Source organism: Schistocerca nitens, chromosome 4, assembly GCF_023898315.1.
Source record: "Schistocerca nitens isolate TAMUIC-IGC-003100 chromosome 4, iqSchNite1.1, whole genome shotgun sequence".
Taxonomy (NCBI): domain Eukaryota; kingdom Metazoa; phylum Arthropoda; class Insecta; order Orthoptera; family Acrididae; genus Schistocerca; species Schistocerca nitens.
In genome coordinates, this window is record NC_064617.1 from 960,059,840 (window position 1) to 960,076,252 (window position 16,413).

The 16,413-nt window shown below is 40.4% G+C and overlaps 1 protein-coding gene across 1 annotated transcript in view; it reads right to left on the minus strand.

The window, feature by feature from the left end:
- Positions 1-16,413, minus strand: part of LOC126253641 (protein Skeletor, isoforms B/C) — a 749,163-nt gene that overhangs the window by 17,448 nt on the left and 715,302 nt on the right. Inside the window, exon 12 of the mRNA XM_049955137.1 lies at positions 5,742-5,897. Within this exon, the coding sequence (XP_049811094.1) occupies positions 5,742-5,897 (156 nt within the window). The remainder of the gene's footprint in view (positions 1-5,741; positions 5,898-16,413) is intronic.

The following is a 16,413-nucleotide window of genomic DNA, read 5'->3' on the forward strand; positions in this document are numbered from 1 at the left end:
ACCCAGTGGATAGCCAGGGTGGATACTTCAAAATACTTGGGCGTACATACTGGTAGCAAAGCAAACTGGTCAAATGACACAATAGATGTGCGCAGAAGACTGTTTTCTGCAACTTATGCTTAATATATCATTTGTTCTTAAAGGAACATCGAAACAATTAAATCAACTTATTACTGTTATTTTCATGTCACTATGATATATGGAATCACACACTGAGAAAATCAGCCATTACCTAGAAAAGTGCTATATGCACAGTGTAATGGGACACCCTCCTTTAACATTACCTTTTTTTTTTTTTTTTTAGAACTAGTCGACACCAGATATACTTTTGATTCTTGTGTAGGTACACATTACCTCAGCTGTTTAACTAAATGAATTTCATATGATTTTGTATATGATGTACCTAAAACCAAAGAAGATGTGACTTACCAAACGAAAGCACTGGCAGGTTGATAGACACACAAACATACACACACAATTCTAGCTTTCGCAACCACCGTTGCTTCATCAGGAAACAGGGAAGGAGAGGGAAAGACGAAAGGATGTGGGTTTTAAGGGAGAGGGTAAGGAGTCATTCACCAACCACTTTCTCGAACGCCTGGAATCCTTACCCAATCTATTACCCCCAGAAACCATCCTTGTAACTATTGATGCCACTTCCCTATACACAAATATTCCGCACGTCCAGGGCCGCACTGCGATGGAGCACTTCCTTTCACGCCGATCACCTGCCACCCTACCTAAAACCTCTTTCCTCATTACCTTAGCCAGCTTCATCCTGACCCACAACTTCTTCACTTTCGAAGGCCAGACATACCAACAACTAAAGGGAACAGCCATGGGTATCAGGATGGCCCCCTCGTATGCCAGCCTATTTATGGGTCACTTAGAGGAAGCCTTCTTGGTTACTCAAGCCTGCCAACCCAAAGTATGGTACAGATTTATTGATGACATCTTCATGATCTGGACCCACAGTGAAGGAGAACTCCAGAATTTCCTCTCCAACCTCAACTCCTTTGGTTCCATCAGATTCACCTGGTCCTACTCCAAATCCCATGCCACTTTCCTTGACGTTGACCTCCACCTGTCTAATGGCCAGCTTCACACGTTCGTCCACATCAAATCCACCAACAAACAACAGTACCTCCATTATGACAGCTGCCACCCATTCCACATCAAACGGTCCCTTCCCGAATCTACTCCAGTACGGAAGCCCTGAACCATTACACCAACAACCTGAAAACAGCTTTCGCATCCCGCAACTACCCTCCCGACCTGGTGCAGAAGCAAATAACCAGAGCCACTTCCTCATCCCCTCAAACCCAGAACCTCCCACAGAAGAACCCCAAAAGTGCCCCACTTGTGACAGGAAACTTTCCGGGACTGGATCAGACTCTGAATGTGGCTCTCCAGCAGGGATACGACTTCCTCAAATCCTGCCCCGAAATGAGATCCATCCTTCATGAAATCCTCCCCACTCCACCAAGAGTGTCTTTCCGCCGTCCACCTAACCTTCGTAACCTCTTAGTTCATCCCTATGAAATCCCCAAACCACCTTCCCTAACCTCTGGCTCCTACCCTTGTAACCACCCCCAGTGTAAAACCTGTCCCATGCACCCTCCCACCACCACCTACTCCAGTCCTGTAACCTGGAAGGGGTACACGATCAAAGGCAGAGCCACGTGTGAAAGCACCCATGTGATTTACCAACTGACCTGCCTACACTGTGAAGCTTTCTATGTGGGAATGACCAGCAACAAACTGTCCATTCACATGAATGGACACAGGCAGACAGTGTTTGTTGCTAATGAGGATCACCCTGTGGCTAAACATGCTTGGTGCATGGCCAGCACATCTTGGCACTGTGTTACACCGTCCGGGTTATCTGTATACTTCCCACTAACACCAACCTGTCAGAACTCCGGAGATGGGAACTTGCCCTTCAGTATATCCTCTCTTCTCGTTACCCGCCCGGCCTCAACCTCCGCTAATTTCAAGTTGCCGCCGCTCATACCTCACCTGTCATTCAACAACATCTTTGCCTACGTACTTCCACCTCGGCTGACATCTCTGCCCAAACTCTTTGCCTTTAGAAATGTCTGCTTGTGTCTGTGTATGTGCGGATGGATATGTGTGTGTATGCGAGAGTATACCTGTCCTTTTTTCCCCCTAAGGTAAGTCTTTCTGCTCCCGGGATTGGAATGACTCCTTACCCTCTCCCTTAAAACCCATATCCTTTCATCTTTCCCTCTCCTTCCCTCTTTCCTGATGAAGCAACGGTGGTTGCGAAAGCTAGAATTTTGTGTGTATGTTTGTGTTTGTTTGTGTGTCTATCAACCTGCCAGCAATTTCGTTTGTTAAGTCACATCTCCTTTGTTTTTAGATATATTTTTCCCACGTGGAATGTTTCCCTCTGTTATATTCATATGTATATGATGTACTATATTTCAGGCTAAAATATATAAAAAGAAATTAATTTGTTAGTACTCTGTATGTAGAGTTAAAATTACTCTTCTTTTAGAAATATTAGAAATTATAAAATATCTAGCACACTTAAAATTCATATCATTAACTGTGCAATCTGAAAATATTTATTAAATTTATTTCTGAATTCATTTACAAAGTAGTGATATAACTTGGCGATGATTATTCTTTTGTCAAGAAAGTTTGTAAACTCTTTTATTTGTAAATCTTTGGAATGTGTTAGTACCACTGAATGATTTTACTAGTAGTGGGCATGCCTCTGATGTTATTGGACGTTTTTAATTTTGACAATAACAATTTGAATTTATGCTTTAAAGTGGAGATTGTAAAGACTGTGTGACATTGAAGAATGGGATAAAATAAAAAAGTCATAGAAACAGAAATTACTTCATCAATTATTACATCAACTGGAACCCACAAAATCAAACTTTCAGCCTCAAGAATCTACCCCTAAATGCGAGAACTGCAGCCAACAATGAGAACATGAAGATAAGTAAAAAAAAAAAAAAAATCATTTGTTCATCTTACTCCTCTTGAAGTGTTGAAACAAAGCAATTATTTTATGAAGAGACTAAAAAGTTTAATGGTGATATATGGGAGGGTAAGATTACAACAGAAAGTGCCATAAGAAAGCTGTTATCGCCAACTGTTATTTTTTATTATCTTCATCTTTTTAACACAAATTCTGTAGGCTGAAGAGCGGTGTAGTAAGCTGCTGCCAGCCCGCCCCCTTTGGGAGGAATTAAAAAAAACCTGAGGAGAGGCCACCTTAGAATCACTTGCTGAAATATTTTAATATTTTTAAGGAACTTGAAATCCTCATATCCCCTGCACAATATATATTCTACATGATGTGTTTCATAAGGGAAAAAAGCTCCTTTTAAACATACTAGTGTTTTTCATAGTCAAAAAGTAGTAGAAAATAAGATATCCACCATGAGCATGAAAATCTGAGTATGATACAGAACAGCGTCCAGTTCAGTGGCCCGTAAAATTTTTTAATGCATCCCTTCATAAATTAACTGTTTTGTTGATGATGCACTCTCATTCAAAAAAAAAAAATGTTTATGTCTACCAGTACTTGTTATTGTAAATATATGTATTTTTCTGTAATAGATTAACTGTGCATAAAATATATTTTTCTGCATTAGAACCTAAGTTGTAGACACTAAATATGAAAAATAAATAAATAAATTGATTAGTACTAAGTCTATAATGCCATAGATTGTAACCATAACAAATTTATAAAACTGACACATTCCATATCCCTCGATATATTAATGACATAGATCACCAGAACACAAAATAAATCAATAAAATAAATAAATTGCTTGAACTGCAAAATATCTTAAAAATAATTCATTACTGAAAAACTGAATACTCAAGGAAACTGCAGATAACAATGAAACCTCATGTTTTATTATTTAGATGCAGGCAGTTATGCTTTTAATGTAATTTTCTGAATGTAGTGCAATAACATTGTTGGAATCAAATGTCTTGATTAATTCAAAACTGAGAGTCATTAACAAATTGCAGTTTCAGTAAGTTACATAAAATCAAAATTACTCTAGTGCCTAGTAGTTGAACAATGTTTAGTGAGCTCCCATTTTTATAATGCTCTTCAGTTGACCACCATAATAAAATTCTGAAGGAACGTTTTGTAAGGGAGTATAATCAAAACTGAATTTTCATCAAAGTTATGATGAGAAAATGTCTACAAAATGCCTACTGGTTACATAATGGCTAAAAACTCAGTAAGACTCAGTATCTCCCAAAGAATGACAAAGAGTACATGAAAATAATTTTTAGAAAGGATGACATTAGCATTTTATTTTTGATGTCCACACTCTAAAAGAAGAAAGTATGATGCGCCAAGGAGGAGTTATCTGAATGGGATGGAAATTGGCAGAAGTCATGTACATGTGCTTGTACATGAATTATACAGATGGGATGGAAATATGCAGAAGTAATGTGCATGTACATGTACATGAACTATCCAGATGGAATTGAAATTGGCAGATGTGATGTACATGTACAGACAAACAAATGCTTACAATTTCAGTTTCAGAAAAATTCAGTTACTTATCCAACAGAAAGAGCTTCACAAATTGAGCAAGTCAATAACATGTTAATTCACCTCTGGTCCTTATGCAAGCAGTTATTCAGCTTGGCACTGATTGATAGAGTTGTTGTATATCCCCCTGAGGGATATAATGCCAAATTCTGTCCAACTGGCATGTTAGAATGTCAAAATCCCAGTATCGTTGGTGGACCCTGCCACTAGTGCTCCAAATGCTCTCAATTGGGGGGAGATCAGGCAACCTTGCTGGCCAAGGTAGGGTTTGACAAGCACGAACACAAGCAATAGAAACTCTTGTTATATGTGGGCAGGCATTACCTTGCTAAAATATAAGCTCAGGATGGCTTGCCATGAAAGGCAACATAATGGAGTGTATAATATTAACATACTGCTGTGCTGTAAGGAAGCTGTGGATGGCAATCAAAGGGGGTCCTTGCTATGGAAAGAAATGACATCCCAGACCAACATTCCCTGTTGCTGGGCTGTATAGCGGGCAACAGTCAGGTTAGTATACCATCGCTGCCTTGGGTATCTGGAGAACTGTCTTCAGTGATGAGACCCTCTTTGAACTGAGCCCTGATGACCAGCAAAGATCATCTGAAGTGCTAATTTGACAGAATTTCACACAATACCCTACAGGAGGACATCCAGTAACTCCGTCAATCGATAACTGCTTGCGTAATGTCCAGAGGTTGAACAAAATGTTATTGACTTGGTCAATTTGTGAAGCTCTTCCTTGTGAATAAATCGTCCAATGTTTCTGAAACTGTAATCATTTGTTTGTATGCATTTGTACATCACATCTACCCCTTCAGATAATTCCTTCATGGTGCTTTGTTTCTTTTGTCTTAGAGTGTACATAGAACTTACCTTTCCCTCAGCATTTGTGGATATTGCACTTTGGATTACGTTTTGTATTTAATAGTGTTCAAAATGTTACACAAATAAAAGTAGATATTTTGTTTCAGACATAAGTATAAGACCACTGAAGAATTCTGTTTCTCCTTTTTGCATCTTATAGTTCATTGTAACCTGTTTTTAAAACTCCGTGAATGCTCTACATAATGTACTAGATCACAAATTTAATGCATATGAAATGGCATCTTTCTTCACAGAAGCTGTTCTCATAGGTTAGTATTTAAATTGCAGTTTTAAAAACCAATAAGAAAATACTTGCCTGCCGTGGGATAGGGATAGCCCTCTGCATCATAGCCAACACCTGCAAAAACTCTCTGCTCTTTCTGATCCTCTTCCGACTTTTGGCCAAAACCACCCTCATCACTGTCAGTTATGTAGAAGGGATGGTAACGTGCAGGATTTGTGCGATCATTACCTGGGAGAAGAAAATAGCAAAATAATTATATAGTATTTCCGATTTTATAACACTAAATATTAAGTCACTGTACATGAAAATTTGAATTTCAATATGAACTGAGTACCAGCAGATGACATTGTTGTACTTAAATGTGATGTTTGCACATTCTTGTATTTCAGGCATTAATCAGTTGTTTGTGGGTATAAGACATATATTATGTTGTTCATATTCACAAAAATATTGTCATAAGGATCTATCTTTTGCAGAACAGTTACATACATTTTTTAAGCATTATGTATGCCAATATGATGTTGATTTACAGATATATAGATGATTATTTACTTCTGTTTGAGAACTTGTCTATGGTATGAAAGGAACTTTCAGGAAGAAACAACTTTAACTTGACTTTAAATATGTGCATTATGTTACAAGTTTTGTTCTCTGGGTTGATCCAGCTTCATTGCCATGTACACCACTTGGAAACATCAGAAACTGAAACTATTCCACTTTCTGTTGTTTGAATCATTTTTAGTAATTATTTTTACCCTTATCCTTCAGATAATTGTACTTATACAAGTACGGCGTATCCTATGTGTATATTAAAAATGATTAATTTCTCATTTACAATGTATTTCCTGTAATTTTATAACATGTGTCATAATTTACCAACTGCTGACATTAGTGATATATTTATTTTGCTGCAAACTTATTACTTAAGAAAAGGATAGATTGCTACTCACTGATGTTGAGTTGCAGACAGGCACTACGAAAAGACTGCTAAGCAAGTAAGCTTTCAGCCAAAAGACCTTCTTCTGAATTAGACAACACACACACATTCATACAAATGGAACTCAGATGCATATGGCTACTGACCTTGGCTGCCGAGACCAGTCTGCGAGCAACAGCTCATGATGGGAGGAGCAGTCTGGGTGGGGGCATAAGGAGGAGGCAGAGGCAGAGAGGGGTAGTGGTAGCAGCATAGGAGTGGGGGATGGTAAAGGCTGATTGTGGGAGCAAACAGGGATGAGATGGGGAGAGGGCTGGGCAGCTAGGTGCTGTTGGAAGGTTAGACAGTGGAAAAAGGGGGAGAGCAAGGGAGCAGAGAAGGAGAGAAGTAAGAATTCACAAGGCTTTATAGTGCTAGAGAGGGAACAGGAAAGGGGACGACAGGTGGGTGAAGGACAGTCACTAACGAAGGTTGAGGCAACATAGGATATATTGCATGGAAAATTCCCACCTGTGCAATCCAGAAAAGCTGGTGTTGGTAGGAAGGATCCAGGCTGTGAAGCAGTCACTGAAATGAAGAACATTCTGCTGGGCAGCATACTCAGCAACTGGGTGGTCCAGCTGTTTTTTGGCCACAGTTTGCTGGTGGTCCACATGCGAACAGACAGCTTGTTGGCTGTCATGTCCATGTAGAATGCAGCACAGTGGTTGCAGCTTAGGTTGTAGACCAAATTTTTGGTTTCACAGGTAACTGCACCTTTGATGTGGTGATGAGGCTTGTGACAGGACTGGAGTAGGTGGTGGTGGGAGTATGTATGGGACAGGTCTTGCATCTAGATCTGTTATAGGGATATGAGTCATGATGCAAGAGGTTGGAAGGAGGGGTTGAGTAGAGATGGATGAGGCTATTGTGTAGGTTCTGTGGAGAGCGGAATACCAGTGTGGGTTGGGAAGGATGAATAGGATATTTCCCATTTCGGGGCATGACAAGAGGTAGTGAAAACTCTGGTGGAGAATGTAATTCAGTTGCTCCAGTCCCGCATCGTACTGAGTCATAAACGGAATGCTCCTCTGCAGCCACAAGGTGGTACTTTGGGAGGTGGTATGTGACTGGAGAAGCAGTGCACAGGAGATCTGTTTCCGTACAAGGTGGAAGGGTAATTATGGTCTGTGAAGGCCTCAGTGAGATCCTGGTATATTTTTAGATGTACTGCTCATCACTATATATGCAATGACCATGGGTGGCTAGGCTGTAGGGAAGGGACTTCTTGCTGTGGAAAGGGTGGGAGCTGTCGAAGTGAAGGTATTGCTAGTTATTGGTAGGTCTGATATGGATGGAGCTACTGAACTGCATGTCAACATTGAGGAAGGTACCTCATTAGGTTGAGGAGGACCAGGTGCCATGAATGGGGGAGAAGGTGTTGAGATTCTGGAGGAATGTGGATTGAGTGTCCTCCTGGTTGATCCAGATCACAATGTTATCATTGAACCTGAACAAGGTGAGGGGTTTGGCATTCTGGATGATTAGGAAGCGTTCGTCTAGATGGCCCTTGAAGAGGGCAGCATAGTAAGATGCCATGCCCTTGATTTGTTTGTAGGTGATTCCCTCGAAGGAGAAGTAATTATGGGTATGGATATACCGTATTTACTCGAATCTAAGCCGCACTTTTTTTCCGGTTTTTGTAATCCAAAAAGCCGCCTGCGGCTTAGAATCGAGTGCAAAGCAAGCGGAAGTTCTGAAAAATGTTGGTAGGTGCCGCCACAACTAACTTCTGCCGTCGAATATATGTAGCGACACAGCCATGCTTTGTAGGCACAAAGATAAATACTGGCGCCAAAACCTCTGCGTCAGTAAATAAATTTAAAAAAAAGGTGGAAGAAGAGCTTTTTTTCTCCGCCCCGAGCTTCGACCACTGCATTTTTATACCCCGAGCTTCGACCACTGCATTTTTATACATTATCCAACGAAGTAAATACAAAATCCGTATTATTCATCTTCGAATGTAGCAGAATTTTAATGTACTACGAAAATCCGACTGGCAAGACTGGGATGTTTGTCAATATGGCCAACTCGACTTTCTGAATTTTTTCCTACCTGTGAGAAGAGATGATTGCTAATAGGAACCCGATGAAATGTGAATCACATGCAGTATTCTCTTCACCATGAGAATAATACGAATATCAACATTTTGCCATGTATTCTTTCGTGTTTGCTGCTATCTCATTTAAATCCTGTTTGCCTAATAAACTACGAAACTAGAGTGAGACAACAGCAAACGCGGAAGAATATAAGTATCGGGTCATGTTTATATTCGTATTATACTTATGCCTAATAGTGATACAGTCAGAAATGAAGCACGGCAACTGACTAGATTCTTAATTCTAAGGTGACTCTAATTTCTGCGCAGAATTTGATGTACTAGAGAAGCAGCCGCAAAGATGTTCAAACGGAGAAACATTTTCGCCTAACTCTCGTTCAGAACACGTTCTATCATACGCAGTCTATTATTTGGTTCTTGTTGATCATTATCAAAGAAAGCAGCAGTGTAAGTAACAACAAATAGCAGTCTCTTGCCATTGTTTCACTAATGAGACGATTCCTCTCTTTTTTTTTTAATTGTAAGCGGCGGTAGCGCGCACAAAAGCAAGTCATGCCGCGAGCGGCAACAGGCCGTATACACGCAGTATCAGAATGCGACAAACAATGCATGAGACAGTACAGTAATGCATTTTCTGCTTAGAGTGACGTAAACACCTATAACAAACAAAACGGCACTTATCAGATCAAAGCAAAATAAACAATCGATTCAAACCAGATGAAGCACGTGAAAAAGGAAGGGTACCGGTATAAATAAGGACGGAGCGCCTGACGCATATCAATGGCTACCTGGTAAAGCTTAACTACTAAGCTTACGATTCGAACCAAACTACTGCAGCTGTATCGTCATTCATTTGACCTAAATTGTGTCTCATATTACAATGGACCAACTTTGTTACGATTTGGAGGTGCGGCCTAAAACTTTTCTCTCCCCTTGAATTTCTAGTCTCAAATTTCAGGTGCGGTTAGATTCGGGAAATTTTTTTTTCTTTATTTCCAGTCTCATTTTTCAGGTGCAGCTTAGATTCGAGTGCGGCTTAGATTCGAGTAAATACGGTAGCTGTCATGGTGACCAGGAAAGAGGGTGTAGGTTTGGAACACATTGAACATTGGGAAAGGTAGTGTTCAGTAGGGGCATTAGGGATTTTAGAAAGGGAGACGGCATGAGTGGCGATGAGTAGGGCACTATGTGACAAAGGAATAGAAACTCTGGAGATTTGGGAAAGGAAATGATTGATATCTTGTATATAGGAGGATAGGTTGTGGGTAATAGGCTGAAATGTTGGCCTCGAGAGCAGGTATTCTCTGAATGGCGGAACAATAACCACCCACAGTGGGGCATCCTGGATGTTTGGGTTTATGGACTTAGGAAACATGTAGAAGGTAGGAGTGCAGTGAATGGTAGGGGTGAGGAGAGACACAGAAGAGGTTCAGGGACGGCCCTGGGGATTTGAAGAGAGACTGGAGATCTTGCTGGATATCTGGAATGGGGTCACTGTGGCAGAGTCTGCAGGTGGACAAATTTGACAGCTAGCAGAGTCCTTCTATCAGGTAATCCTTGTGATTCAAAACAATGGTGGCTGAGCCTTTGTCAGGGGGATGGGATTTTAAGGTCAGGATCAGTTTTTAGGTGGTGAATTGTAGTTCTTTCTGTGAATGTGAGGTTAGCTTGCTTCTTGAGGGATTTAGGGACTGATACTGAGGCAAGGTTCAAGGCTCTCAAAAGTTAACAGGGGGTGATTAGTGGCAAAGGGGGTGGATCACTGTTGGATGGAGCAGGAATTCAGTCAGGCAGGTTTCAACATTGGTCTTTGTTTGAGTCTGAATGGTAGGTTGATGGCAGAAAAGTGTTTCCACTGTAGGGACTGAGAAAAGGAGAGAAGGTCCTTAACAAGTCCAGCATGTCTGAATTTGGAAGTGGGACAAAATGGACTGATATTTCTGTGGCACAAAGACTTTTGTGTGAAAGGTTCACGACTGTGTTACAGGTCTGTTTAGGTTTTCGATTCTATATGGTGGTGGGAGGGAGCTTTTGAGAGTGGAGTAAATGTAGTAAATCAGTGAGTCAGGATTTCTCTGCTGTGAGGGGATGTGGGGAAGGTTTGGCGGCTGTTATAAAGATGGTGGAGAGTGGTAGAGTGGTAGATCTTGGGATTTAACAGCAAGAGAATTTTACATATAGAGAGGAGGTATGGCAAGAAGGTTTGGGCCTAATTTACATGGTTTTACTGGATGATGTTGGTAAGGACTAAGGACTGGCAGAATCTCAACAGATGGCAGTCATTGTGGAAGGAGGGGTTGCAGCCAGAGATGGGTAATTTGATGGTAAGGCCATTTGAGGGGATTCCATGAGCCAAATAACAGTGCAGGAACAACATGTTTGGTTGAGTTCTGGCTGGGAATAAGTAAAAATTTCTGTATTGGCGCAGATGGAAGGAGAAAGTTTCCATGGAAGAGGATAAAAATGCATAATGAAGTGGGAATACATGCGAAAAATTTCACAAAGATACACCAAAACATAAGGAAAAAATACAAAAATGATGGAATTGATGATGTATGGGGAAGCAAGAGGAAACCTTAGATAGTAGGCCAATAGCAGTAGGCAAAAATGGATTGAAAGTGACTTTAAAACACAAGATCAATGATAAAAATAAATAAAAAGATTATGGTGTGGTTTGCAGGTTGGTGGGCAGATATTTATGAAGAAGGGGGCCAGCAGTCTCATGGCTCGTATCCCTGTACTAGACCTAGGTGCAAGACCTGTCCCATACATACTCCCACCACCACAACTGCAGTCCTGTCATAAGCATCACCTATCCCATTAAAAGCAGTATTAACTGGTAAACCAGACATGTGATTTACAAGCTAAACTGCAAGCAATGTGATGCTGTCTATGTGGACATGACAACCAACAAGCTGTCTATCTGCATGAATTCCACTGAAAAACTGCAGCCAAAAAACAGCCAGATCATCCAGTTGCTGAGCATGCTGCCCAGCATAACATGCTTCACTTCAATGACTGCTTCACAGTCTTTGCCATCTGGATCATTTCTACCAACACCAGCTTTTCTGAACTATGGAGATGGTAACTCTCTCTGCATTATATCCTGCATTGCCACAATTCTTCTGGTCTCAACCCCTTTGTTAGTCACTGTCCTTCACCCGCATGTCCCATTCCCTGTTCCCTCTCCAGCACTACACAGCCTTCTATTTCACTAGCATACCGATAGTCTTTTTTATACTTATATCATTTTCTGGCCCTCCCCCACCGGAGAGTCTAACCTCCGAACTGCATCTAGCTGCCCTGCACACTTCTTGTTCTTCTGGTATGCTTCCACAATTAGTACTTTACTGTCCCCCACCCCTACCCTGATTTCCCTCCCACTCCTCCTTACCCGCTCAACCCAGACTGCTTCTCCCATTATCTGCTGTTGCTCGCAGTCTGGCCTCAGAAGCCAGAGACAGTGGTCACATGTGTGTGAGTTGCATTTGCATGAATGTGTGTGTGTGTTATCTAATTCAGAAGAAGGCCTTATGGCTGAAAGCTTACTTGCTCAGCAGTCTTTCTGTTGTACCTGTCTGAGACTTGGCATCTGCACTATATGGTAAGCAGCAGTCTCTCCTTTTCTTAATATTGTCATTATTGCATCCCAGATTATCCATTGCTTAAGCTTTATTAATTACAGGAAATGAGTAACTGACATTGCTGGAACACTTAAAGGTGAATTCCAAGTGCGCTAATCAGTAGTTGTGAGAGTAGTCACTCCACTGATTACACAGCCTTTAGACCATTCTTTCTAGTTACCCATTTCAGTTTTCTGAAAACTAATTAATTTAAAAGATATTCATAATTACTGATCAGCCATGCTCAAATTTATTTTTGCCACTTGAGCCCTTGTGCCTGTTTAATTCTAAGATCTGTCATTATACTTTTTTTGCCCTAATTTTTCTGAAAATTTGTACAAATTAACAAAATCTCAAACTTGGCAACTTTACCTATAAGTAGGTAATCCACCATATAGTTGGCCAGTGTGGCCAAGTGGTTCTAGGTGCTTCAGTCCGGAACCGCTTGACTGCTACGGTCACAGGTTCGAATCCTGCTTTGGGCATGGATGTGTGTGATGTCCTTAGGTTAGTTAGGTTTAAGTAGTTCTAAGTTCTAGGAGACTGATGACCTCAGATGTTAAGTCCCATAGTGCTCAGAGCCATTTGAACCATTTGAATCCACCATATAGGAATAGGGTGTCCTAATCAAACAGTACTGAGAACTTTTATATTTTTTAAACTCTTTTTTAGCTAAGTCAAATCTTTGTGGGGACTTATAGGTCATCTGTTCATTTAAACTTTTGCTCTACCATTTTATAAACTATAATATAATCATCAAGATCAGGAAATACCATTACATCTGTCTTCATAGACAACCCCTACCCCAAAAATCTTGTCTGCCACCAGCATTCATACCGTCAAAATCTCTTTGCCAAATATCTTTATATCCTTGCCAGGTAGGACTAATGGAAGAGATAGAGAAGATCCAATGAAGAGCAATGCATTTTTCACAGGTTTGTGTAGTCATCACAAGAGCTTTACAGAGGTGCACTTGTGACAGACACTACAAGAGAGTCATTGTACATCATGAGGTGGCCTGCTATTGAAATTCTGAGAGACTACGTTCGAGGAAAGATTGCAAAACATATTGTTTCCTCCCACATACATCTCATGAAATGACCAAAACAAGAAAATTTGAGAAATCAGAGCTAAAACAAAGGTTTACCAACAATCGTTCTTCCCATGCATTGTAAGGGAAGCGGGGATCAGATAGTTCTACAAGAAGTAACCTCTGCCACACACTGTCAGTTAGCTTTCAGGATATTGATGTATGAAGGACAGACAAATGAAAAGCAGACACCTTCCACAGTAGAACAATGGGATGGTTCCATTCAAAAGTAACATCACATATGTTTACACATTTTTCCTACTGGGAGAGAAGACCATCAGTTTCTGCTTCATAGAATGCGATCGGCAGCTGATATATCCACAACTGCACCCACGGTTGCATTTTTTCATCCAGCTGAAACTAATGCCCATGCACATATATCTTCAGGTCACCAGAGATGTAAAATTCACACAGTGAATGATCCGGGCTGTACGGATGTTTCCCAACCACATTGTTGAAGCATAGGTTTCATCTGATTGGAAGTAAGGGGGCAGTCATTATTGTGAAACAGGATGACTCTGTCCAGTAGCCTGAGAGAAAATGGCAAAGCCAACAGTCAAGACACCCCATATCTCCCCTGACAGAGAAAGATAGAGCAGTGTTCAGTTTTAGCAATTTAGTCTATTTCTCAATGCCAATGACACTAATATCTATGACACTAAAGTCAACATTGCTGTGAGAATTAAAATAGGACAATGGAGGACTCCTCGTGTTTGCTGCCAGATACTAAAATCAACTTGATTCAATATTTTGGCAATCCAACTGTTCACCATCTTCAGGAGAATGCTGCTTCTGCTGCTGACTCCCACTGAGAACTGATGCCAAGGGCACAAATTGATGTCCTAAATAGGCATCTGTACCGTACACGGTGCTTGCGCAATCCATCACAGTTGCTACCCTCCAAGACTGGGCAGGTGGCACTGCCCTTAGTAGAACACCAGTGGTAATGATATATCTTACTCAGAGAGAATTTTCGAACATTCAGTATGGCTGCACTGAAGAACGTTCTGTTCTGATGTGGGGTAGCTCAGGGTTCCATATCCTGCAAGGAGGAAATGCATTGTCTCTATTAATCAAATTATCTGCCAACCTAATTTAAATTGCCTCTTTATAAAGACTGCTCCAAACTCATGAAGTGTTGGCAACTATCACAGTTTTGTCAATTTCATACTGTGTCGCTCATTTAAACAACATTCTGCTACCGCTGATTTTTTCTGGCTATTGTAGCCTCCTATGACAGCAATGTTCCACAAACCTAGCTTTTTACAGTCTAGATGAATTTTTAATTAAATAAATTGTAAAATTTTAATATTATATAATGCAAGTTGACAAAATGACACTAAGTATGTTATTTAACTTGAGCTCTGTATCTGTGTGTGCTCTGTATCTGTTTTCTATAGTGCTTTAATGATTGTAAGAAAATTTGTATTTTCTTTTTTCTTTATTGCTGCTCAAATAATTTACTGTATAAATTTTTATATAATTATGTACTGTATATGCTATAAGATTATCATATTGTATTTGTAAAAAAACTGACTCATTCCACGTCCGCGTGAACCCAACACATTTGGACCTGTGGAACATGAAATCAAATCAAATCAAATCACCTATCATGAACTGTGCATACTGAATGGCTGGTGTCAGTGTGGGAAGGCTTACATTGGCCATTCAATATGCACTGTTCCTGTCATGACATGGCCACTAATTGGTAGGTACTCCTCCACCCCCAATACCAGTCCTCCCTCACCTCAGGAAATGCAGTCTGCACCTTCAGCAAGGCTTTGACTACATCTTGTCATGCCTTGAGCTGAGACATTCTACCAGATATTGGACTATTACCAGCCAAAGTAATAATCCATGAAGCATTCGGCCTACCTGGTATCCTAGTCTATTACTATGCCACCCCTGCTTCCAGTTTTGTACTTCAAAAGTCATTTCCCAACATATTACTTAGATGCAAGACTTGTCGCATAAACCAACCCAACACCTTCTATCACAGTCCAGTTACAAATATTTTGTACCCAATGAGACATATGTACATGTTTGAAAACAGCTACATCGTATACCAACCATCCTACAATTATCATGCAGTGCTCTATGTGGGTATGACCAAATTATGCAGATGTGAACTGCATTTCCAGCATATCCTATTTTTTCACAATCCATCTCATTTTTTCTAGTTTTCCACAATAGTCTCCCCACCCAAACCGTGTTATCCCCTTCTCCACCCCCCTTCTCCCCTCGCCCTTGCCTCCTCCCACATCATGCTGTCTTTCTCATCTATATTCCCTGAAAAAGCTGACCTACAAATCTCTTTTGAAGAAACTAAGTTAATCTGCACTAAATGTAACATTCAGAAATTAAACACTAGGTACAGGCAAATGTAAAGGGAAAAACATGTCAAATATCTCAGTGTAATTATAGATTCAGAATGGCTGGAAAGCACAGAGAGTTTGATTAGAGAAACTCAAAAGAGAATACAGAAGAACACACGGCATCTACAACAAAAAGTGCATTTCCATACATGCAAAGATTAGACATTACAACACTGTGATCAAACCTGAGGCTCTGTTGTGAGTGAAATCTTAATTTTCACCAGAAAAGGCGATCTGGAAAACAAATTGGAGCAAGAATAAAGGATTATGAGGAAAGTACTTGACCCAGAAAAAACAGAAGACAGGCAAAGACTAAAATACTGTACAGAAACAGAGGAGGAAGACAGATGTGGACCAAAATGCTGTACAGAAACAGAGGATGTATCACATCGGCCAGCAGATATTAAAAAACAAAGATCAAAATTTTATGGAAATATTCAGTGATTCTCAATAATGAGGCTTACACACAAGATTATGATAAACATCAAAAATTAAAGAATATGCCATGAATCCAACAAACTAAAAAGGACCTTGAGAAAAGCCCATATAGAGGCAGTGAAAGCAGTAGATGGAAATCTGTTCAGTCAAAATTTAAAATGTTGGATACTACAACCAGTGGAC